The sequence below is a fragment of the Microcebus murinus genome, chromosome 23, assembly GCF_040939455.1.
Source record: "Microcebus murinus isolate Inina chromosome 23, M.murinus_Inina_mat1.0, whole genome shotgun sequence".
Lineage (NCBI taxonomy): Eukaryota > Metazoa > Chordata > Mammalia > Primates > Cheirogaleidae > Microcebus > Microcebus murinus.
The window spans coordinates 26,589,622-26,614,293 of record NC_134126.1 but is presented as its reverse complement, the minus strand read 5'-3'; the positions used below and the strand labels follow the sequence as shown (position 1 = coordinate 26,614,293).

Genomic DNA, 24,672 nt, shown 5'->3' with positions numbered 1-24,672 from the left:
TGATTGGGTAATTTTTGAATCCCACTGTTTTTGATTGGATGTTAAAGCTTGATGTTGATTGGATGTTAAAGCTTGTAGTTGATTGGACGCTTTTTGAGCCCTACCAAGGGTATAAAAGCAGGTGAGAAGATCAGAAGCCGCGAAGAGAGTCGTGATACTAGGTGTGCTGAGCCTGCTGTGGAAGAATAAAGGCTGTTCTCCAACTCTATGTGTGCTGCTCCGTTCTTTCCCCGGTCAAGAGCTGTAACACTAGCTATACACATTGCCACAACAGACTCAGCCAAAGGTCCTCACGTCCTGGCTGGTCCCTGTGCCTGCTGAGGTGGTCCAGCCTCTTCCCTGGCTGGCCCCTCTCCCCATCACTGCCTAGCTTGGCCGGGTCTGACGGAGAGACCACTCTGGCATTTGGACGCACCCAGCTAAGACAGAGCCAAAAACCAGCTGGTGTTTCAGTATCACTTTAATGACAGTATTTACCCACACCACTTTATACTGAGGAAAAAAAAAAAATCCACCCCATCCTTTTGTGTCTGGAAAGTTTCTATTTCCAACTGTCATTGAAACCAGGAACCCACCCACACCTCTGGAAACAAACAAAAACAACAACAACAACAACAAACAAGGACCTGGGTCACCCACAGAGGAGGTGGCCTGTGGTCAGATGCAGGGAGGGTCCCGCACACTGCCCAGCCCTGCCCCGCCCAGCCGAGTCACAATTCAGTGTCAGCCACCACGTGCTGTCTTGCCGAATGGCCGTTTCTGGAGGTGGCCTGGCCGGTGCCGTTCTCCTGGGCCCCTCGGTTCACACCGGCCTTTCCCTGAGCCTCAGGGGAGGCCCCAGGTCCTGAGCTATAGCCCTGGCCTCCACCGTTCTCCGTGTAATAAGGGTCTTCGCCCTAGACAGTGTATAAATAAAGTAGCATTATCTGGTAAGCAGGGGCATCGGACTCTGTTTGGTGGGGGAGGGACCCAAACAGGAAGCGGGGGGGCCGGGAGCAGGAGGGAGAGGGGGGATACAGCTGCAGGTGCAGACTCCTTTCTTCCTGGAGAGCAGTCAGGGTTCCAGCTCCTAGAGGAGAAAGGACAGAGGAGAGGCACCACACCATGCCACCGCAGCTCAGCAGCCAGCTCCCGCCGAGAAAACCGGCAGTCCCAAGAGTGGAATAACCTCAACCTCCCCAGAATGGGCAACAGGCCAGAGGCCAAGAGTCCAACCTCAGCCTGGTCCTCCCTCACCCAGAACACTTCAAAAGTCACCTTCCTTCTGTATGTCCCCTTCTCGTACGCAAGAAGGCACCCAGTGGGCATTTAATATGCTTGCAAATAAATGTGGGTGATTCTGGTGGGACCCAGCTGAACTCCCCCAGAAAACATCTGCTACCACAGGGCGTAGGTAGGCTGGCCCCAGTCACTGTCCCCTCCCCTAGTGGCTACATAATCTTTTGACGGACACAGTGTGAGCGCATGCGTGCACATCCCTATATAAGTGCACAGAAGTGCCTTTTTTGGTATTTCTCCTCCTCATCCATGGCATCCATGGACCTCCCCAGAAGACCGCTGTCTTCCTCATTCCCTTTGCCCTGGACCCCAGCACTGACCAGTCTTTCTCCCGTGGGGCTCCAGCTACGGCGATTCATCAGGTAATAGCCAGTGATGCCCAGGACAGCCAGCAGGACCCCTGAGGTGACCAGCGCGATCAGGGTCTTCCGGGAATAGCTCTGGTGGCTCCCAACGTCTTGCTCAGTGAAACTTCTGATGCCCAGCTTGAAAAGAAGACACAGAAAAGACAGCCTGTCACTTGTGAACAGTGGGTTCTGGAAGAGGAGGCCAGCCCACTCTAGAGCCCTGTGTGTGACCCAACAGGGACATCGACCTTAGGGATTTTTGAAACAGGATTGAAGAAGGACATCTCTTAGTTAAGCTGCACCACGAAATTTTTGGTTTGAGCCTAGCAAGTTGAAGACCCTCAGGGGACGGTGGAGAGGCAGGAAAGGTGGGGCTGGAGAAGATAGTTACTTCCTCCCCCACGCCAGTGAGCTCTGCTGGCCCAGTATTCCCTCTGAGACCCCTCATCTCAGAGAACTTACCTTTGTCAGGTCGGACTGGTGCTTTTTCAGAAGCTGGAGCTTGCTGGACATTTCTAGAATTAGAAACAGGGGTTGCTGAATCTAGAAGCTAGACTGGTTCATGCTGCTCTACCCTCCCATGCGGTTCTAGAAGAAGCTCTGATGGCTGGGATGGTCTATCTCAAGGGGGCCACTCCCAAAGTCAGCCAAGCCTTGTGGTTTCCAGGGCTGAGATGCCCGATCTCCACACAGGATGCTGCAGCCTCAGCCCTGCCTGCCCTTAGCCCCACTCCCTCCCAAGCTCCTGAGATCCCCAACAGATGTGTCCCTTTACCTGTCCTGTTGGCCAATACCAGCAGCAGGCACTGAGGCCTGACCTCAGACTGGGCGAGGAGCAAGGAGCACACACGGGCCCCAGCCTCGGGGTCAGCCTGCTCCTCCCTACACAGTACTTGGGCCAGGCCTTCTCCTTTGTCCCTCTTAAAGTCCTCCTGGGAAGGAGAGAAAAACAGAGCAGGAGATGAAGTTATTACTATATCCTAAACTGCATCCAGAGTCTCAGGTAATAATTCTGATTTAAGTCACATTATCACCCCCTCCACAAGAAGGATCCTTCTTTCTAAAATTCCAACTTAAAAAAAAAAAAAATACTACTCATTGTATATGGGCAACGAAACAATACAAAAAAACCTCAAACTTTCCCAGTGCCAAAACATACCTCTATTAGCGTCTAAGACGTCAGAGAACAAACCTAGGAAGCATTATCTTATTTAAGAATTGCCCGTGTACACATATGCTACTCAAATTCAATTCAAAAGACATTACCACCAACAGAAAAAGTTAATAATGCAATAATAATGAAGAAAAAGTCCTTTGTTTCAAGGCTACAATAGGCTTACATGGTGGGAAAAAAGCCACGGGAGGTGAGGAATCCAGATTGACCACACACTCAACAGGAGCCTCAGTGGCTTCCTCTCTTACTACCCAAAGAGCATTGCTCAAACCAAAATGGTGTTTTTGTCTAGTTTTCCATTAAAAACATGGAAACCCAGTTTTAATGGAGTTCATGGATCTTCCTCCAGGTTGCCGAGTGGCCCATAGGACTCAGGAACTCGGACGCAGAAGATAACCCCAGAGAATTCTTCAACCATCGAGTCCCAGGAAAGGCAAGAGTTGGAAGCACTGGCTATGCGCCCTTCCAAACTCTGTCCTCCCACTTTCCAGGATTTCTCCCAGCAGAGTGACCAAAGGAACCGAAACTGAGACTTGCTCCTCAGTCCGGATAGCAGATGGCAGAGGAAATGCCTGAACGGCTCTGACATCTTTCCTGTTAGGGAAATCTGCTGGGGCGTGTGACGGTCCTCAGAGCTAAGCGTCCGCGGAGCAGAGAGCTTCCTGTTTGCGGGCAGGACTGCTGCTCCAGACAAGCCCGAGGGTCCTCCCAGTTGGAAGGGAGCCTGGGTATTTTCCTACCGCGGTGACCGGAGGCAGGAAAACCCAGACTCCTTTGCTCCCCCTGCACAAGCCAAGGTCAAGACTGGCCTCAGGACCCAGCTGGAATCTGAGGGATCTTGGGGAAAATAACCGGGCTTGCACGAGGCCAGAAGAGCATGGCTAGAGACAGGAGTCCAAAGACAGCCTCAGAAACCCCCCCAAGAGATGAGGTCACAGAAAAGTGAATTCTCAGGCCCCTGCTGCTTCATCTCTCAGGAAAAGAATCAATTCTGCAAGGTCTCCCAGGAAGTCCTTGGGTAAAGGCTTTGCTTCTGGAAAAACCTGTTCTTTCAAACAGCATTTGCAGTAGGTAGTCAGGACACCATCAGATCACACGAGGGGTGACCACCAGTCTCCTTGCTGTCTCAGGAGACCCTCACGTGGCTTCCTTCCGGGGAGCTCCCCTCCCTAGCACCCTGCTTCTGGTTAAAGAGGAGCAAGGTCCTTGCCCAGATGGCACCGGGCTCCTGAAATGTCTCTGTGGTTGCAGTATGTCTGCTTCCTGAGACAGGCAGAGGGACAGGGCTCCCGTAGGATCTCAACTAGCCCAACCAAATGGCAGCTTCCTCTGCCTGCAGAGTCCAGGAAGCTGCACCTTGAGACTATCCAGCTGCTCTGACATTCGTCAAGCCCCGGATATAAGACACTGTGCAAAAACCTCTGTGCATGTGCCTAGTGTATGTTTGTGTTGCATGTCATGTGTTGCGGGGGGCTTGGGGAGGTATCATGAATTTCATATAGTCAAAGCTCTCAGCCTGTACCTATGGCAATTAAAACAAAGGACACCTGCTACGTCCTAGGCACTGTTCTATGTGCTTTACACATATGGACTCAGCTAGGCCTGACACAGCTCTATGAGATGGGGGCTATTATTCTCCTTTGGGAGATGAAAAAAATCGAGGCACAGAGACTAGATTCTTTGCAAGTTTTGCAATTGGTCTGTCTGCTGAGTTGCTGTGGTGACTAAAGGGATATTTGTGTGAAAAGTGTCCAAAATGGTGCTGGGAACCTAATGGGCACTAGATACATGGCAGCTATCACTATTATTTTTATTTTTTATTTTATTTTTTATTTTTGAGACAGAGTCTCACTCTGTTGCCCCTGCTAGAGTGCCGTGGTATCAGCCTAGCTCACAGCAACCTCAAACTCCTGGGCTCAGGCCATCCTCCTGCCTCAGCCTCCCGAGTACCTGGGACTACAGGCATGCGCCACCATCCCCGGCTAATTTTTTCTATATATTTTTAGTTGGCCAATGAATTTCTTTCTTTTTTTTTTTTTAGTAGAGACGGGGTCTCGCTCTTGCTCAGGCTGGTTTCTAACTCCTGACCTTGAGGGATCTTCCCGCCTCGGCCTCCCAGAGTGCTAGGATTACAGCCGTGAGCCACAGCGCCCGGCCTATTACCATTATTATTAATAGTGGTATTTTATATATCATCTAGAAGCCATATTTTATCATATCCTACCTTACTGCTATTGTCATTGCTCTCTGACTATACCATAGGACTCCTAAGTGTGGCGGGGGCAGGGTACATTAGAAGATTTTGAAGCCAGACTGCACTTATCATAGAACCTACCAAACAAAGAACTCAGGGAATTGTTGTTCAAGTTCACATCCCAACACATTGGCCTCTGCACAGGGTCCCTCCACCCCTCGCTTAGTTTCTTGGACTAAATTCAAGGGAATAACAGCAGTTAGCCTCCCACTCTGGAGTCCAATGGCATCAGTGAATTGTGTTTCAGGCCCCAAGAGGAGCAGGTGGATCCTGAGCAGAGCACAATACTTCTCCGGATGCTTGCAATAAACATCCTCCCCGGAGAGAGGCTGTGGCCAAACATCATGGGAGAGTGGGCAGGAGGAAGCCACAGCTTCACCATTTTGCTCATGAGAATCAGGTTTACAAGCCTCTAGCTACATCGGCTCACACGTGTTTGTTTGCAAAAATAATAAAACCAGGTAGAAAGGTCATTTCTAGAGTAGCGTCCTCAAACTTTGCAAAGACTCTTAACATGTTAAAGAATCATACCAAGCAGTGGGGTGGGGAAGGAAGGAGAGCATGCATGTTTCTAAATGACCTTGAAGAGATTTCCCAGTGTTGAGGTTCTAGGATCAGTTGTCTCCCCCGCCCCTTTTAGGATAATTTTATCTACTTTGGCGTGAGTCTGACAGTGCAGCTATAAACTCGATTTTCACATAGGAACTGGAGTAATTAAGGGACCTCCTACAAGTCAGGCAACAAGTGGGCAGATAATCAAGAGCAAGAAGTTAATTGTCTCCAGAAACCAGGCTCTTTTCAGTAGGCGCGCCATCTTCATCAGTCCTTCCTCTATAACTTACGTTTTCTGCATGGAAGCTGATCTTCGGTGTTTGGGCAGAGGGCAAGGAAGGCGGGGCATACGACCTGGAGGATGGAGGCAGCCTGCCTCGGGTGCAGTCAGTGCGATGGAATGAGGGTACTGTGAGCTGGCTGAGTAAATACAAACTCTGCATGTGAGCAGATGTGGTACTTAAGAAAGGTGGTTCTAGAACACAAATTGGTGGGCAAAGGACTAGAATAGACTTTTCTCCCCAGAAGACATACAAATGGCCAACGAAAAGATGCTCAAATCACTCATCATCAAGGTAATGTGAATCAAAGCCACAACGAGATACTCCTCATACCCACTAGGATGGCTACTATAAAGATAAAAAAAAAAAAAAAGACCTAGAAAATAACCAGTGTTGATGAGGACGTGGAGAAACTGGAACCCTTGTGCACTGCTGGTGGGAATGTAAAATGATTCAGCCACTATGCAAAACAGTATGGCAGCGCTTCAAAAAATTAAAGATAGAATTACCATGTGATCCAGCCATTTTGCTTCTGGATATGTACCCAACAGAACTGAAATCAGGGTGTGGAGGAGATATTCGTACACTCATGTTCATAGCAGTATTATTCACATTAGCCAAAAGGTAGAAGATCGAGGGATGAATGGAGAAACAAAATGTGGCATACCCACACAATGAAATATTATTCGGCCTTAAAAAGGAAGGAAATCCTGACACATGCTACGATGTGGATGAACCTTGAGGACGTCATGCTAATTAAAATAAGCCAGCCACAAAAAGACAAATACCGTATAAGCCTACCCATACGAGGGACCTAGAGTAGCCAAATTCGTAGAGACAGAATGTAGAATGGTGGTTGCCAGGGTTTGGAGGAGAGAGGAGTGGGGAGTCGTTTGATGGTACCGAGTTTCAGTTTGGGAAGATGCAGAGAGTTCTGGAAACTGTACCACAATGTGAATGCGCTTAACACTACTGAACTGTACACTTAAAAATGGTTAGGTGGTGAACTTTATGAGATGGGTGTATCTTACCACAATTAAAAAAAAAAAAATTTTGGTGGATTCACCCGGACAAATGGGTACAGCATGAGACGATAAAGTAATCTCACATTTTGGAAACTATCTGGGGGAACCACAGGCACAAAAACTAAATTAAACTGACACTTCAGCAGAGAGAATGAAAGTTAGGTTTGGGGAGCCCCGTTCTGCTAATAAGGGTTCTGAGATACAGTAGCGGGTGCTTGAGGCAAGTGTGGTACCACCTTCCTTTCACCGGCTGCCTAGGGGTGAAGGATGGGGAGCAAAAGGAGCATAATTGGGATGTAAATGTCTACAGCACGTGTGTCCAGCACCCATAATCCACATATGGGTAACCACTATGTACTAGTGCAGAGCGAGAGATAGAGATAGCCGAGAACCAGGCACACGTATTTCTGTTATGTGCATATACCAGATGCGGGAGTGGATCAGCGTTGTGTAAGTACTCTGGGACATGCCAGGGGAAATCCTTCATGCTCCTGATTAGGCTGTGGGTAGGGCCTGAGTCTCCCAAAGTCACAGCCAGGACCTTAAGGCTCTCTGACACCAAAAGTACAAATGCAACTGAAGGAAAATGAGGCGGCATTGCACCACTCACAGCCTTTGGAACAGACTCATTATCAGACTAGCAGAGAGTAGGACCCAAGGAAAGAGAATCTGGGACACAAATCGGGAGCTGTGGCTAAAAATTCTGGAATGAAGACTGCTGGCGGAGGGAAAACCACCTTGGGGCACAGAAGGAGGCACTGCTGCTTGGGGGCTGGGGAAGAGGAGCCCTCAGGAAGAAAGAGGATGAACAGTGGTGAAAAGACCAGGGGAGCAGTAGCACCACACGTGTGCAGTCAGGGAGGTGACTCATTAGGACCCCGGCCCTGTGGAAGCCGCCTTTAGCATATGAAATTGGGGGGCGCTACTCTCTTTCTACATCCCTACTCCCAGATCCTCCCCAAATCTCAGAGGAACGTGCGGGGCAGAGACCGTCTGTGGGTGAGATTAGAAAGTAGATTAGACAGCAAAGACCAGAGAGAGACAGAGACCACAGCAGAGTAAGAAGAATTATGTCTGGAGTAGCAGTAAGTTTCTGCCACTTGTCTTATACAATGACCCAAATTAAATGTGAACTTTGAAGAGCAACAGATAGACGCTTAGAAGGCTCTGCAGGTAGCACTAAATCCTAGGTACAAAGAATTAGCATTCTGGCACAGACCTGCATGATACATAGGAAAATAAATGTTCCACCGAGATGACAGAAAAAACAAAACAAAACAAAACAAAACAAACAAACAAAAGAGAAGGTGGTCATATTCTTTAGCTACAACTAGCAAAGGATTTGACAATTTTTTTTTTCCTAATGAGTAGAGTTGAAAATCAGCATCAGAAACACACTGTGCTACTTGTACGTTGCATATTCATGATTAGGTTAACTATCTTGCAAGCTGCATTTCGTTATTCCATTATGCAAACTCATGTCTTCATGATTTCTGTTGTTTCTAAATGTCCTAAGTTAAGGAATTCTTTTAGATGTGATTTTTAAAAATATGATGATTGTAGGTAAGACATCAATAGTCAAAATGGACAAAATAAACAACTTATGCACTCTGCACACTACAGTCTTTCCAGTCTATGCATGCCACGCTTCACATATATGTTTCCCTTAAATGGATTTCCAGCCTGTAAGAAAATGTTTTCTTGTATAAGTAAATACCACTCTTCCCTTCATCGCATCCTTCCTCCAGAGCCTTGTGACTATCAGGAATTGGATTTACTGAAACAAAACAAGGCCTGCTATCATCATTAAAAATTAACACCATACTCTACACATTCTTACCAGTAGAATAAGACATGAAGCTGAAACAAGAGGCATAACTACCAAACAGGAGGGGAAAAACAATATATCACAGTAGATAACAAAGTAGCTTACTTTAAAAACTAAAAAGAATCAACTAAAAAGCTCCTGGAATCAATAAGCAAGTTCAAGAAAATGGCCAGCCCCAAGACAATTATTCAAAACTCCATTAACTTTCTAACACATCAGCAACAATCAATTTGAATAGACAATGGGAGATGTATGCTATAAATAACCCTCAGAAATATACCAAACCCATAGAAAAAAATTAAAACTAAAAAAACCCAAAATGCTAAGAGGTACAAAAAGAAAAAACCCAGAAAAAATACAGTAATTTTAGACCAGTTCCGTTTAAAAGTTTAATGCTATTTTTTTGCATTTTTTCTAAAGAAAACAAAAACACTTTATACTTTCTACAATGTAATAAAGAAAGACCTTATTGGCTGGATATTACAATAAAAATACTGTGATGTAAACGTACAATGATTTTAAAAATTTAAAACAGGCAGAAGTACAAACTTAACAAATAAAATATCTCTGAAGAATATGCCCTGGGACATATAAAAACCTGAAATAAGCTAAAGGAAGCAATTAACAAAAGAGGAAATCATTCAATAAGTAATGTTAGGAAAAATGGTTACGTGGAAAATACAGCATTATAGTAAAATTAATTCTGTGTGAGTTAGTGTTATATGTAAATAATAATGATTTGACATTTTAGGTGACTAGTTTATATCTGGATAGTGAGAAGGACTTTCTTAAAAGCAAACTTAAATTCGACAACATATATGTATGTGTGTGTGTGTGTGTGTATATATATTAAATGTTCCTTCGAGGAGGGAAAAAAATAACAAAGCTTAATTAAAATTGTTTTTGCCTTTTTTGCCCACCAGATGGGGCCTCTTACTCCCTAAACCAAAAGCTCTGTATAAGAAGTAAGCTGACCACACTAAACTCCCCCCACCTTTACCAAAGTCCAGTCCAATCCAAGAAGGCTTAGTTCAGAAGGGCTTGGGAGAGGGAGGGGAGGAAGCAGAGTGGGAGGGGGTGGACTTACACAGCTAGAGGTCTCATTTAGCTCCAGGCAGATACCCTGAGTCAGTCTCACTTCTTTGACACCTGAACATTTGATTTCTCCCTGTATGAAAACAAAAACAATAACAAAAACAAAATGAATAAGCCAGTATCTTCCTCACTCATTTCTTCCCCTCCTTTTTTCCAGTTTGTTTTCTTTCTTTCTTTATTTTTTTCTTTTTAGTAGAGAATGGGGTCTCACTCTTGCTCAGGCTGGTGTCAAACTCCTGAGCTCAAGCAATCCTCCTGCCTGGGCCTCCCAGAGTGCTACGATTACAGGCGTAAGCCACCACTCCAGCCTCCAGTTAGTTTTCTGTGGGGTACTCTCTCTTTTTACTCTCTCTGTCTCTCAACAAAGTCTCACTTTGTTGCCCGGGCTAGAGTGCTGTGGCGTCAGCCTAGCTCACAGCAACCTCAAATTCCTGAGCTCAAGCAATCCTCCTGCCTCAGCCTCCCGAGTAGCTGGGACTACAGGCATGCACCACCATGCCGGGCTAATTTTTTCTATATATTTTTAATTGGCCAATTAATTTCTTTCTATTTTTAGTAGAGACGGGGTCTCGCTCTTGCTCAGGCTGGTTTCGAACTCCTGACCTTGAGTGATCCTCCCGCCTCGGCCTCCCAGAGTGCTAGGATTACAGGCGTGAGCCACCACACCCGTCCTCTGTGGTGTACTCTCTTAAAAGAGGTTTTAGGGAAAACGAAATTTAAAATTTGTCAGGGGACTAGAGATTTCTAATAGTTATACTCTCTTCTTCTATCTCACCTCCATCCCCATCAGATAATAAAAACTTTTGTTCCCAGCCCAGGCTTGCAGGCAACTAGCTGCTTGCGGCCTTGGTAAACTTCGGCTTGGATGGTTCGGGAATGGGAAAGGGCAGGATCTCATCCCATGTGGGCTGTTTTCCCTCTAGTGAAATCCACCCTTGCGGGAGGGCCGACAGGCAAACAGGTGACGGCGTGGCCTGGCATATCCTGGCAACACCCATTTTCCTCCTGCCCCCCCCCCTGGGCTCCCCGGATTCTTATTGTGGCTCCTTCAAAAATAGGAAGCAGATGGATCGCTGATGCCTGTCCCCACGCTCCACAGCCCTCGTATGTTCTGCCCTTCGTGCTGAGAGCTGTTGACAGCCGCCGGCCCCACGGCTGCGAAGGACAGGCTGAGCTCGCGTCCCTGGTCTGCACAGTCCTGCCACCGTCAGTGACCTCCTCGCCCCTCTCTACGCCTGGCGCCACCACCACACCCTCTCACAGCGAGCACATGTCAGTCGTCCTGAGCATTTTGCGAGAGGCAGCCCCATTAAAAGGGGGACAGTTTCTAAACATTGCAAAGGCGAACAGTTCCCTGGTCAGTGACGCCAATAGGTACTGGAAAGAGTGACAGAGGACTAGATGGATCTCTGAGAATCCCCTTAACCCTCTGCTCGCTAAAATGCAAAACCTAAAGCACAGATTGTCGCCTGACTCCAGCCCTCTCCTCCCCTTTCTACCCCTCCCAGCAATATTTTCAACTGCACGTTGATTCAACATGCTGATTCCCGAGACCCAAACCCCATCGGCGGCGACAACGAGGACAAGAGGAGGGGAAGACAGAGCTTGCCCGCACACCTATGAAGTGACAGGGCAGTGTGCCATTTTTGGCCCGGTTCACCCACCTTGATGGTATGTGGGGTGGAAGGAGGCGATGTGTAAGGCTCAGGGGTAGATGTCTCAAGGCTGGTGGGGCTGAGCGAGGAACCTGCAACACTTTCAGGTGCTACGCTGGGCTTCAAGGTCATCTCTGAAGTCGAGAAGCTGGCTGGGGTGTTGGGCACGGTGATGGCCAGGGAGGTCTGAGCCTGGACGGAAGAGTTCGTGGTTCCAGAGACTGGGATGACCTCAGAGGTAGATGTGAAATTGGCTGTGAAATTGGTCTCTGGAATAGATCAAAACACAGGTGTGCACGTGTGCACGTACACACACGCACACAATCCGGGTGCGTGGCGTGGGCATGGATTTTAACACAGAAGAGGGAGTTTGGGGAGTTGACAGTCACTTCTTGTCCCAACACTGACCAAACTCATTCCAAGCCAGCTGTCAGAACCATAGCTGTAATCTAGAATGTATTAGAGGTGCCCTCAGGATTCTGAGACTGAAATAGATGTTGGTCCACCCCAGAGAAGCCAAAGACCTAACAGTTTAAACCTGCACCCACTTTCCTTCCTCTTTGGTCCCCATCTGACCCTTACTTTATCACTAGGCTGAACTCAGTGTGAGAGTGGGGGTACAGGGGGCATTACCCATCAGGATGGGCTTCCAGGGCATGGGTCTGAGGGAAGTTGTCACTCTAGGAAGAATTATCTAGAACTTACTTCAGGGCACCCTATGCATAATGGTCAAAGCATTAATACAAGGGGCTTGCATGATTTCATGTGTGGTGAGCTGCCTGCAAACCATCCTAAATGCTTTACTCAAGCACCAGCAGCATCTTTCTGTGATCCGAGACAAACATTCTCTTTACCTGAGATGGTTGCTGTGGTCCCATTGCTGCCCAGTGAGACAGAGTATGGGCTGGCACTTCCAAAGGTGGTTGGTACTGTGGTTTGCTCGTTGGATACATTTGTAGGGGCAACTGAAGTCCTTCCCAGGGTAGTTAACTGTGTAGTAATGGCAGTCGAATTGTCTGTATTTGTGAACCCGGAAGCTACAGGGAAACAAAGAAGAAAAGTCAGAACCTGAACCTTCCTGGAGCCTCGTGACATCGCCTGGTACAATTTCTTGGCTTCAGGCAGAATCCATCTAGAACATTCCCTGCTGCCTCTGGCAATGGAGCAGCCATAAGAACATCCTCCTGGAAAGTGAACTAATTTCCCACTACTAGGTCACCCTAAGGAAACAGAGAAGGAAAAAATTTGACACACACAAGGGTCTAGTACAGCATTATGTAAAGGAGGGAAAAGTTGCAAACAACAAAACTAATTACAATAGGATAAATGGTATATGCACTTAATATGCCATAACCATTACATAATGACATGCATAATCATTACAAGCAAAAATTGATGAAAACGTGGCAACATGGAACTGTGAGGCAACGTTCATCATCTGTTCAGTAAAACCCTAAAATATAAAATCACACCTGCATAAACATTGCAAAGATCTAAAATGTGAGAAAGGGTATGCTTCCGTTTGCCTTTCAATGTCTCCTTCTGATACACCGATGGCCAAAGCATGGCTCCTTTTTGGTCACTTTCCATCCAATACATTAACTCTCGGAAGAATCACTGGACTCACGCCACCTCCATGCGATCCCCTTAAAAATCTTCTGTCCTTCTTAGACCTCCTCGCTCCCAAATTCCCCTTATCTTTTCCCTCCAGGTTTTCAAACCCATTCTCCTTCCCGTTTGTGGAGGAATGCAGATCCAGCAAGCAACTCCAGATGTCTTTTGGGAAACTCTGGACTGGAGAACACAGGGCCTGGCTTCTCACTAAATGTCATGGGAAGACAGAGAGCTTAGTTCTTGCTCTGCAGATAACTATCGATAACTACGTGATTTAATGTGTGTGTGTGTGTGTGTGTGTCTCAGTTTACTTAAGCAAGGGTCCTTTCTGGCTACCTTACGTGGATTGCTGAGAGAATCAATGACATAAGAAATGCTAAATTACTGTAGTATAATGTTCCTGAATCGCATTATTCTCTGAAGATCTTCGTGAGTGTTCTTGTTCCCTCTTCCACATATCCTGGGGTCCTCAGTGGTACCATCCTTAGACCCAAGAAGGAAAAACCTCCTGCTTAAACCCTGCACCTCAGAGGGCCCGCACCCTTTTCTGCTTCCTTTGAGGACCAACTAGAATGTACCCTCCCTTCTAGATCATACTTTGGGGACCAGACGTCCTAGAACTTCTTGCCCAGATGGCCCTTGGCTCACATCCAGGAACTGCACGGACCCTTTCTCCCTGTTCTGAGGGTGAATAGCAGCACCAACATGTGTGTGCGCCCAGGGCCCAGTGATGGTCAAAGGATGGCTGCTTGCAGGGAGAAGCACTGGTGCTTACACACATGGGTGGGGTGTCCCATGCACTCAGGCAAAATCCCCACAGTGTGGGCCAGAGTCATGGGAGGGAAAAAAAGAAGGAGAATGGGCTGGGGTCAGGGGCCACCTCTTTCTGCTCAGCCACCCTGTGGCACTGAATGCCAAAAGTATGAGCGTTCCAAATTCAAACTTGGCCTTCCAGGTAGCCATGAAGGTATGTTTGTCAAGGTAAGAAGCTATCTTATTTATAAATGGGTTGGCTTGATTCATAACGTTGAAGTACCTACAGATACAGTCTGTAGGCCTCTGTTGTGCTCCTGCCTTGGGCCCTGCAAGTGCTAGGGGTGGGTCTGTATCCAGAGTTCACACCAGCAGTTCCATCCTCAAGGAAAGGTCCCTGAGGTCCCAGGCCACCTTTATGTTTGGCTCTGAAATTTTCTTTATTGGGATGTGGGTCTGTATTTTTTAGAGGGTTCCAGGTAAATAACAAGGCAGAATGCCCCCTCTGATTTCCCTCGGCATCAAGAGACTAGTTACATTTTTACTTTCCAGGCAATTAACCTGGGAGTAAGAATAAAATGTCCCAAAGGTGATGACAACGGCCTCCCTCTGCCACAACTGCCTCCCTCTGCAACCTGCAAGTAGGCTGATGTGAACGGTGAGGGCTACCATCACGTCGTGTCTTAATCTTACATATCAGGTAAGCAGGGGGAAGAAGTGCTCTTACTATCTCCATCTTCAAGATGAAGAACCTGGATCACCAATATGTTGGCCAAGAGGGAAGACTGTAGTTCATGCAGGACACTGAGATTCAGCGGACTCTGGAGTAGATGAAGCAAGGGAGTCAGGCTTGGTCTAAACTGCTAAAAATCCGGATGCATTCTCCATATCTCTGGAGAGAAAAGGATGGGCTCCCATCTGACTTAGACAGGAGGTGGGTTGATCAAAATTAAATAGATGCAGAAGCTTCCCCAGGCTTCTTCCCTCTTTAGATCGGACCCTCTCACCACTCTGACTCTAAGGTCAGATTCATCTGAAGTCAGGGCAGGGGGCAGGTGTTGGTGACACACAGACACTAAACTAAAGAATCACCCTCTCAAGGCACAATTCCAAGGCACCCTGGTCCCTGCCCACCCTCCCTGCCTCTCCCCGACACGTCAATTCCTGGGAATCCCATCTGGTCTAGCCCGGCCCAGCCCTTTTCTCTCTCCAAAGAAAGCTGGGACCGGCTGGGGTGACGTCATGCTTTTGAACCCCCTCCCCCAGGGGCCTCCTTCACCCAGACAAACACTTTTGAACTTTTCCAGATGTGCAGAGAGACCTGCTGTTGGTTCTGAGGACAGAGGTGGCTGTTCCAGAAGAACGAGGCGGCTCTGGACCCAGGCCTGCTCCCGACCCACAAGGGGCGGGCCCCCCGGCTGCAGCGGCCTCCTGCAGCCCACCACTTGGCCGAGCACTGAAGAACGAGCAGCAGGATCCATCCGCACAGGAGAACGAGACCTCGACCTCATATGCACAGCCCTGAGTCTGGGGAGGGCAGGGAAGCCTCTGAGACCCCAGAGGAATAGGACAAGAGGGAGGACGGAAAGCCAAGGCTGGGCGGTTGGGTATACACGAGCTGGCCCAGAGCAAGGGGACACGGTGGCCAGGGGCCTGATGCCAGTCCTGATATATGCACAACAGCATAGCGACTATCAGTGGGAATGAGGCTCTCATCTTCACGGTCTCCAGAGCTCTCTGCACAGTGCTCCCATATAGAGACCCGGCCCTGGAGGAGCATTATTTGCACGAGTCGATGGACCGTGGATCACCTTTTATCCTGTCTGCCTACACACATCCACGGCATTAAACCATCAGACACTGACCTTTCTTTATCTTTCTGACCCCTGACTCTATAGGGGAGTAATAGCAGCCTACCAGTTAGGGAGAGCTTGTCGGATTCTAAGAGACAACTGATGAAACCTCCACTCCTTTCCATTCTAGATAAGGAGGAACAGCCGTTAGCCTCAACCCTACGAAGAATTACAGTGCAATTTAAAGTCGAATAAAAAATCTGTCCGCTGATGTTTACTTCTTAGCCCATCCTGATTAACTGCGTTTTATAAAGGACCCCATTGGACCCTAGTTACTCTATTTGATCTCAACTCACAAACCTGGAGCAAGGGGAGGAGACGAGGTATCGGGAAGACAGTAAAATGAGGATGCAAAGAAGCTAAACAGATGTCACAAAATTCATGCAGTAAATGTCACACATTGAACTTACAGGTACCTATTCAGAGGCAGTTACTCTTGTTTTACACACAATACTAATAAGCTTGGTTATCTGATATCCTAGCTGAAGCTGAGGATTAGGAAGAGAGGATTAGAAGTAAATAATAAGGGGAAGCAACAGCTGAAAACTCAGAAAGGGAAATAAATGAAAAACAGACATTAAGTGTCAAAACCCACGCTCGTCTGGAATCATTTATCGTAGGAGTAAATAGATACATACACCTTGAAAAGCCTTAACGGTGTCACTGAGTTGCAACATAGCCACATCATTTTCATGATGCATCTGAGTCACGAAGGTTAAAATCCTCTTTTTTGCTTCTCTAAGGAAGCAGAGGCATATGCGATACATTTTGAAAAGATTTCTACCTACCATTTGTAAACCGAAGATTCCTTTGCTCTCTAAAGTGGGTTTACAAATCCTCAGAGACTTAGAAAGCTCTGTTACCTAAATAACTGAATTCCCCTATTTTCAGGGACAGAGTTGTCCTGTACTGGGTCTTGCTTTTCACAGCTCTCCTTAGTTTCAGTTTTTGACCGGTGGCTGTTTTCCAATCTCTCCGCCAGCCAGCCCCACTCTGCCCATCCTTTCCAATCCTGGCACCTGGCCCACGAGGAGTAGCCTCAAGGAGTCCCCGGGTATCTTACTTAGCCCACAGAATTACAGTACCAGAAGGAAGGGATCCCACCTCTCAGTTGTTTTGAGGAACAAAGGAGATAAGACGTGGAAACAGTTATCCTGCCTGGTAAAAGCTTGAGAAATAGCGACTATCTTTGTTATAAGCCCCTTCCTTATGCTTCTCAGAGAGTGTGGGGCTCTTATCTCTCCCACACATCTGGCACAAAATCATATATGCTGTTTCCTCAGGATAGGTCTAACTGTCACCTCCGCTAGACTGTAAATTTCTTGAGTACCAGTGCCGCTATTATACGTGTGTGTTTTACTCCTGCCGCTTAGCTCGGCCCCCGGAGTTCAGAATAAGCAACAGGGTTGAATGGCAACTGCAGCGGGTATGTTTATATTAACCGCCCCCAGGTGTAGCGGTCTCCTTTGGATGTTATGTTGTAAGAGGGGTATTATCAAATTAGGGAGTTTCCACGTAAAGATAACCAGGATTAGATGAGTTCTAGAAATCAAGCCATGCTATCAAGCGGGGCTGGTGTTATTTCTTCTCCATCAGCAGCTGGGAAACTATGGCCGGTGGACCAAACTTGGCCCCCCACACAGGCTGTTTTTATATAGCCAGTGAGTCAAGAATGGCTCCCACATTTTTAAAGTGTCATAAAATAATAAGACAAATAAGAATATGCACCAAGCCGGGCGTGGTGGCTCACACCTGTAATCCTAGCACTCTGGGAGGCCGAGGCGGGCGGATTGCTCAAGGTCAGGAGTTCGAAACCAGCCTGAGCAAGACCCGGTCTCTACTAAAAATAGAAAGAAATTAATTGACCAACTAAAAAATATATATATACAAAAAAAAAATTAGCCAGGCATGGTGGTGCATGCCTGTGGTCCCAGCTACTCGGGAGGCTGAGGCAGGAGGATCACTTGAGCCAGGAGTTTGAGGTTGCTGTGAGCTAGGCTGACGCCACGGCACTCACGCTAGCCTGGGCAACAAAGTGAGACTCTGTCGCAAAAAAAAAAAAAAAAAGAATATGCACCAGAAACCACAGAGGGACGGTCCCCAAGCCCTGAAATATTGACTATCTGACCCTTTACATAAAAAGTTTGCTGTTTGCTTGATGGCTGGAGATATAGAAAAACAAAACCAAAAACCAAAGTTTACTGGCTCCCGATCCAGAAAAAAAAGAATTCGAGGAGGGAGAATAAATAACTTTCTTCAAGGTTCATGTTATTTATACAGATTGAGCATCCTTAATCCGAAAATCCGAAATCCAAATTACTCCAAAATCCACAACTTTTTGAGTGCCAACAATGACGCCACAAGTGGAAAATTTCACGTGATCTCATGTGATGGGTGGCTGTCAAAATGAAGTCAAAACTTTGTTCCATGCACGAAATTATTCAAACTGTTGTATAAAATTACCCTAAGGCAAATATGCCCAGAATCTGAAGAACATCTGAGATCCGAAACATTCTGGATAGGGGATACTCAACCTGTACATTCATTCTTGTTTTTCTTAAGCGCCAGTGATGTGCGAATGATCTTGCTCCCTGGAGACTGCGAAATCAGAGCTGATCTCTTGCTCCCTTTCCTTCTTGGGGGCGTTAGTGTCATTGTAATTTAGATAAATCCCTCAAGGAGTTTATAATCTAGTGGGGCCAACTGGAAAGGTCTTCAGGAATTGTCACGAAGGACCAAATTAAATCTGTGACGGTCCAAAGAATAGAATTAGGACTAATGATTTGAAGTTACAGGAAGGCTAATTTCACTGCAATATATTTAAAAAATTAAAATAATGCAGTTATTTTTAAGAAGGAAACGAGCTACTTTGGGAGATCAGAGAGCCACCCATGCTTCCTGGAGGCATTCGGGAAGCATCCTTGTTAGATGTCCCTTCCAACCCTCAGGTCTCCCATGAGTTTGAGCCATCTCGGGCTAGAACAAAGGACTGGGCTGATGATGCCTTCTTAAACTGCAGAGGCTAAGCTGAAGTGTGAGTGCAAACTAGGTGTCTGTGATCTGTGGGTTCCCAGTGTCCTGAGATTTCCCCATCCACTCACCGTGGAACCCCGATATCTTGATCATTCTCTGGGGGTCTACATTGTGCCCAGTCACTTCTTGCTCCATCTTGCTAGTGCCCCTGATTCCTGGATGGCAGTCCTTTTCTTCTTCCCTTCTTATGGGATCTGCTTGTGTGTGGGGTCAGCAGACCTCAATACTGTACTACTACTTCCCCATAAGCCAGTTGAGCACCCATTTCTTTAGCCTCCCCTGAGAACCACTAATGCAAGGCTAGTGTGTGTGTAGCTGATGTTTATGGAAGGCTTGAGAGCTTGGAACAAGATTAAAGGGTGGCCCAGAAGAAACAATGGCATGACCTTGAAATTCTAGATAGCATGGTGCTAATGAAATCATACGCTAAAGAGTCTCCTTGGCCAGGTCTTTTCCACCCTCCGCCCATCCCTGTTCCACCATCACCCCAGGCCCCTCTCCTCCCTCTCTATGCCCTTCCTTGTCTCTAGGGGTCACCTTTAAAATAAAGGTTTCCACTTTATTCTATCAAGCTTTGCATCCTCTCTGCCCTTGAACATGCAGCGTTTGTCCATGAAGAACCATTAAGGCAACTTCTTAAACAATGGGGCCAGCTACCTAGAGATGCCCCTTCTCTCTAACACGTATCGGTTTTTATTTTATTTTACTTTTTTTTTTTCCAAATCAGGAAGAAGCAGACTTCCCAGTTAAGCCAAAAGGCCTTTTCCTTTGCATGTGAAGGCCAGTGACTCATTCCCGGCCGGGCCCCGGAGTGCAGGTACTGGGAAGAACACCTTGGTCCGCGGCCCCGTGTCTATCTCTATCTTCCCAACAGGCGTGGGACTCTCCCCTTGGCACAAAGTCGGGGCCCTTGGGACTAGAAATCATGGATCATATGTTTTCATTTCTCAGCTAAGGAGGGAAGAGAATGTTCTCATTAGAGAAGTCAAAGCCCAGAAAAATATGGAAATCCTGGCGACTGTGAGAATTTTCTTTTGGAGGGTGGTGTTTCTGTTCTTTTGCCATACCTTCACATTTTCAGTTCTCCGCACTGCAGGCCATGTAGTTAGAGCAACCAAAGGCAATGCCAGAGGGAGGCCCAAGAACCCCCCTGGGGTGGAGCTGGGTAACCACCCAGCCCTGAAAAGTAAACCCAGGCCCTCCAGCCCAGGGTCCAAGGGAAATCAGGCAATGAGACCGTGAGGAGTGGAATTTGGTCCTCTTTTTGATTTGTTTTTGTAGGACTCTGCAGCTGAGTTTATCTGCTGCAGTTTGGCATTTCTTGCCCTGCGCTTGCTTTTGGAGACAAAGACTCAGCGAGCGAAGGAAGGAGAAGATGACAAGGGAACCGGAGGCCCAGGAGGTGGAGCCAAAGGGATAAGAAAAGGCAGCCCAGGGGTGTTCTATCAGCCAAACAGGAATGCTCTGAAGACGTGAGTTTGCACAGGTCGTGCCAGCTGGGTTGTCCCTACAAGGGGGGGAGCCTTGGGGACCAGTGAATTAGTCAGAGGTCCCCAAGTCTGCTCCTCCTCGGTCGCCATGTGGCAGAGATTCAAAGGGCGGAGTCCTCTCCCCTCTGGAAAATATCTTTTTTTTTTTTTTTTTTTTTTTTTTTCTATTTTTTTTTTTTTTTTTTTTTTTTCCCCAGGAAAAGGCAGTGAGATTTTCTTTTTTCTTTTTTTTTTTTTTTTCTATTTTTTTTTTTTTTTTTTTTAATATTGGTGACTTTTCTTTTTTTTTTTTTTTTTTTTGAGACAGAGTCTCGCTTTGTTGCCCAGGCTAGAGTGAGTGCCATGGCGTCAGCCTAGCTCACAGCAACCTCAAACTCCTGGGCTCGAGTGATCCTTCTGCCTCAGCCTCCCGGGTAGCTGGGACTACAGGCATGCGCCACCATGCCTTGGAAAATATCTGATAAAATTCTTTTCCCTTTTCTTTTTCCCCTCTTACATGTAGCCCCAGACAGGATATGGGTGTGGGGTCAGCAGGCACTAAGGACCCAAAGGAAGAGGAGGAATGTGACGGGCGGGACGGGGGCCGTTGTTAGGGTGAGGAGAGGGGCAGGCCTTGAAGGGCTTGGAGGAAACAGATATCCTGAGCCTGACAAATGGGGTTCCCTAATTACATGCGAGACTTCCTGTCCCAGCCGGTGTTGCCTGATGCACCCTCCCCCAAGTGCCCCCACCCCAACCCCAACAAACAGAGCCCACTTTGGTTGGGTTAGCTGCTGTGCCTATACCATGCCAACTGCTCCCAGGGACAGAAAAAAGACCTTCCCCAAACAAGCTCTTTGTTGGGGTAAACCATGAAAAAAAAACCCCACAGAATTCCCTTCTGCCGTGAATTTCACAGTAATAATGGCTTTTCTGCAATTGCCCTTTGGTAGCGTCTCAAAGCACGGCCATTCATTTCACTTATCCTAACAATGCATCCCAGGACAGAAAATGACTCCTGGTATTAAAACAAAACAAGACAAAAATAAAACAAATCAAAACAAAACCCCCAGAAAGCTTTTGGAGGAGGCTACCACTGGCCTGAGTAGTCTGGCAAGGCTAGGAGTGGGTATCCATGTCTCATCCCTTCTTTGCGGTGCTGAGACACTGAATCCTCAGCATATCAGCCCAAGGTTCTGCAAAGGTTGCGTTGCTCCCCCCCAACCCCAACCCCAACCCCGACCCCGGCAGGCCAAGGCGAGACTGACACCGACCAGCTGAGGAAATAAGAAATGGGTGGGCCTCACTGGGCCCAGGACCAGGTCATCATGCGCTGTCTAGCCAAAGCAGAGCAGAGCATCCCATTGGAATCTGAGCCACTGGCTAAACTCCCCTTTGTCACGAAGGCACAGTCTAGCACCCATCTGAGGGTTCCCAAACCTCAGTGACAGCTTTTCCCCTGCCCCAAGGGGCATTTTCAGAGCTGCTGAACAGGACAACCCAGGACCTAACTCAGAGCTTCCTCCAGCCCTGAGCCAGCTCTCTCCAACTGGGTGGACTCAAAGGGGACCAGCAGAGCAGACTGGGAGCACAGAGGCCTAGTCTAGGTCACTTTGCAAGGGCCACGGTGGGTGGCCTGTGGAATATGGTGAGAGTAGGGAATTGGGAGCCCTGGAGGGCTGGAAGCAAAAGGGAGAACAACTTACAAAGTTTACTTCTTCCAACTGCAGTGAGATGACATGGAGAATGTTATTCCTTTAATGAAAGCAATCAAATATAAACATTCATTGGGCACCTATTATTATTATTATATTTTTACCAAACCAAGAGCAAGAACCTGAGAAGTAAGGGTATGTGGAGGGCAGTGGGAGAGTGTCCTGAGCCATCTACCAGCTTTAGAACTCGGCAGAGGAAGAAAACTCCAAAAGGTAACAAGTTTGAGACCCTGCGGGGGTGTGGGGTTGTATTGAGGAGGGCAAGGCTGGGGGCAGACCAAACTCCCTCTACCCCTCTTTCCTCTCCAGTGGGATCGTGTGGTGTTCGAAGGAGGAATTTTAACTAAGCTTTCCAATCTTAAATGCACTATTTTTTTTTACCCCTCCAGACTGTTCTTCATTACAAACTTCTCTGCTCACCTAACTCGGCCTTCCCCCGCGGGCGTCCTGGGCGTGGGACGCGGCGCCTGGCCCCTGATTGGCCTCGCTCACATTCCTGAGTGCCCACTTCTGGCTCCCGATGTCCCGGTGGGCGGTGGGCGCGTGAGTCCCTTCCCCGAAACGCTCTCCTCCGGGGCCTCTGCTTTCTGGATCAACCCACGGCCACAGAACTTCCCTGCCCCTCTCCTCCCCCTGCTCCTGCTTCGGGCTCCAACTGTGCGCCCCACACCTTTGGCAGGCAGCGCGGAGGCACAGGCACCTCCAGAGCACTTTATCATAGTTGGTTCCAGCGAGTCGCGGGCCGGGCTCACGCCCCGGGCGGGCGCTGTGGCCTCGCCTCTCCCCTTCCCCTCCCGCCGCCACCCGCTCCCAGGTGAGGCGCGGGTCCGCGCGGGCGCAGCCAGGGGCGCCAGCGCGCGGGTGGGCGCCGGGGTCCCTGTCCCTCCGCGCGCGCGCGACTCTGCCCTGCGGCGCAGCGCCCGGGAGAGCCTCGGTCCAGCCCGCGGGGAAGCGGGGCGGCGGCGGCGATACTCACGCAGCAAACTCAGCAGGCAGAGCGCGGTCCAGCCCCGCGGCACCCCGGGCCCCGCGCGCGCGCCCCTGCGGCCCAGCATCCTTCCCGCGCCGCCGCCGAGGAGATGCTCCGAGTCCAAGACACTGCCCGGCCGGCAGGACGCGCTCCTCCCGCCCCCTCGGCCAGGGAGGGAGGTGGGAGATTCTTGCTTTATTCCCCTCCCTTCCCTCTTTAGTCTTGGCAAGGCCGGCCCCTCTCCTTGGCTGCCACTAGCGTTCGCTTCCCTGGTTAGTCCCAAAGGCGGAGGGCGTTGGGAGGGAGGCTGGGGTTGCCAAGGTCGAGGCCAAAAAAGGTGGAGGTTTGCGCGGCCCCAGATGCCTTGTTCAACTTTTTCTCAACAAGAGGCCCCATCCAACTTCTTGAAGCTCAACTTCCACTTAACTTTTAACCCCTTGGTGTCAGCCTTGCCGGTGGCCAGGGCAGGGGCAAGCTTCCTCTGATTGTTTTTTCCATTTTCTTTCCTTTTTTCTTTTTTTCCTTAGTTTTAAGCCCTAACAATCTTGTGGAAGCAATCTACCACCGTGAGTGCCTCAGTTTAGAAGTGTGAGCGTTTTGCTAATCAGGTAAAACTTAGCACATGTCCGACCTGACACATGTAATGATCGTCATACCAGATACTGTCTTGCTGCATGTTAACGGAGCGTGAAGAGTGAGGAGGACACGTAAATGACTGTAATTATTCATTTTTGCTGTCCAAACCATTCTTGTAGACATTTCCTTTCACTTTTTTTCCCTGCAAGATCTAGTTGTGTTAACTTGGAGGAGTTTTTCCTGTGACTGTCCATGTTTTTCCACCTAGTCCGATCCTAACGTCACCATCACCAAAAGGAAAAAGGGACTTTCCTCGTACCTGGGATGCCTTTCTCCCGTCAGCCCCTCTCCAGCCCCTGATCTAAGCCTCTAGGGGCTTCTGCTTGCTCTCCCATTAAAAGAAGGATTTCCTGTGACTCCACCCTCCACCACCTGATAGACCTTGAGCCTCCTATTTGTCACCAGTTGTTCTGGTCGCTGGTAGACTGAGCTGCAGAAACTCTGCGCTGGGCAGTCAGCCTAGTCACGGACTTGGGAGGTGGAGGCTGGAGAGAGAGGAGCCAGGCTGGGCGGCTGATGGCACCGGGCAGGAGATAGGATTAGGCACAGCCTGGGAGAACATGCTCTGATAGCTCAGTGGAATCACAAGATTTCAAATATTCAGTTGAGCCTATTCCATGATGTCTGTGCCACATAGCCTAAAGCAGGGAAAAGGCCAGTCAGGCCAGCACCCTGTCACCCTGTGGTCCTTTCTGATTTATTGCTCTGCAAACACTCTAGCATTGTTATCTTTATGGCCCATCTCAGCATTTGGGTTGCACAGGAGAAGGGTGTGCAGGTCTAAAAACCCCATCAAAATCTCCTTATTCGGATCTGGTTGCCCAGCGTTCCTTTAAATAGGCAACGAAGCCTTTCACCATGTAATAAAGGCAATGGCTTAACGTGTAAATTTGATTGAACACAAAGGTATGCTATGAATCTGTTCCAAAGTGCAGATGATGATTCGGATCTGACCACATCGTGATTGAAAAGGCCTGCAGCTGGGCTGCAAAAAAATACATTTTTTTTTTTTTTTTTTTTTTTTGAGACAGAGTCTCGGTTTGTTGTCCAGGCTAGAGTGAGTGCTGTGGCGTCAGCCTAGCTCACAGCAACCTCAAACTCCTGGGCTCGAGCGATCCTTCTGCCTCAGCCTCCCGAGTA

General features: G+C 48.2%; 1 protein-coding gene across 1 annotated transcript; it reads right to left on the bottom strand.

The window, feature by feature from the left end:
- Positions 1–442: 442 nt before the first annotated feature.
- CD34 (CD34 molecule) lies at positions 443–23,185 on the bottom strand. The gene is made up of 8 exons (XM_012758776.2): positions 22,903–23,185; positions 12,344–12,526; positions 11,499–11,758; positions 9,827–9,907; positions 2,401–2,557; positions 2,088–2,140; positions 1,599–1,763; positions 443–896 (listed from the first exon to the last, which is right to left on the bottom strand). Exons 1-8 carry the CDS (start codon positions 22,979–22,981, stop codon positions 711–713), a joined length of 1,164 nt encoding a protein of 387 aa, XP_012614230.2. The 5' UTR covers positions 22,982–23,185; the 3' UTR covers positions 443–710.
- Between the last annotated feature and the right edge of the window lie 1,487 nt (positions 23,186–24,672).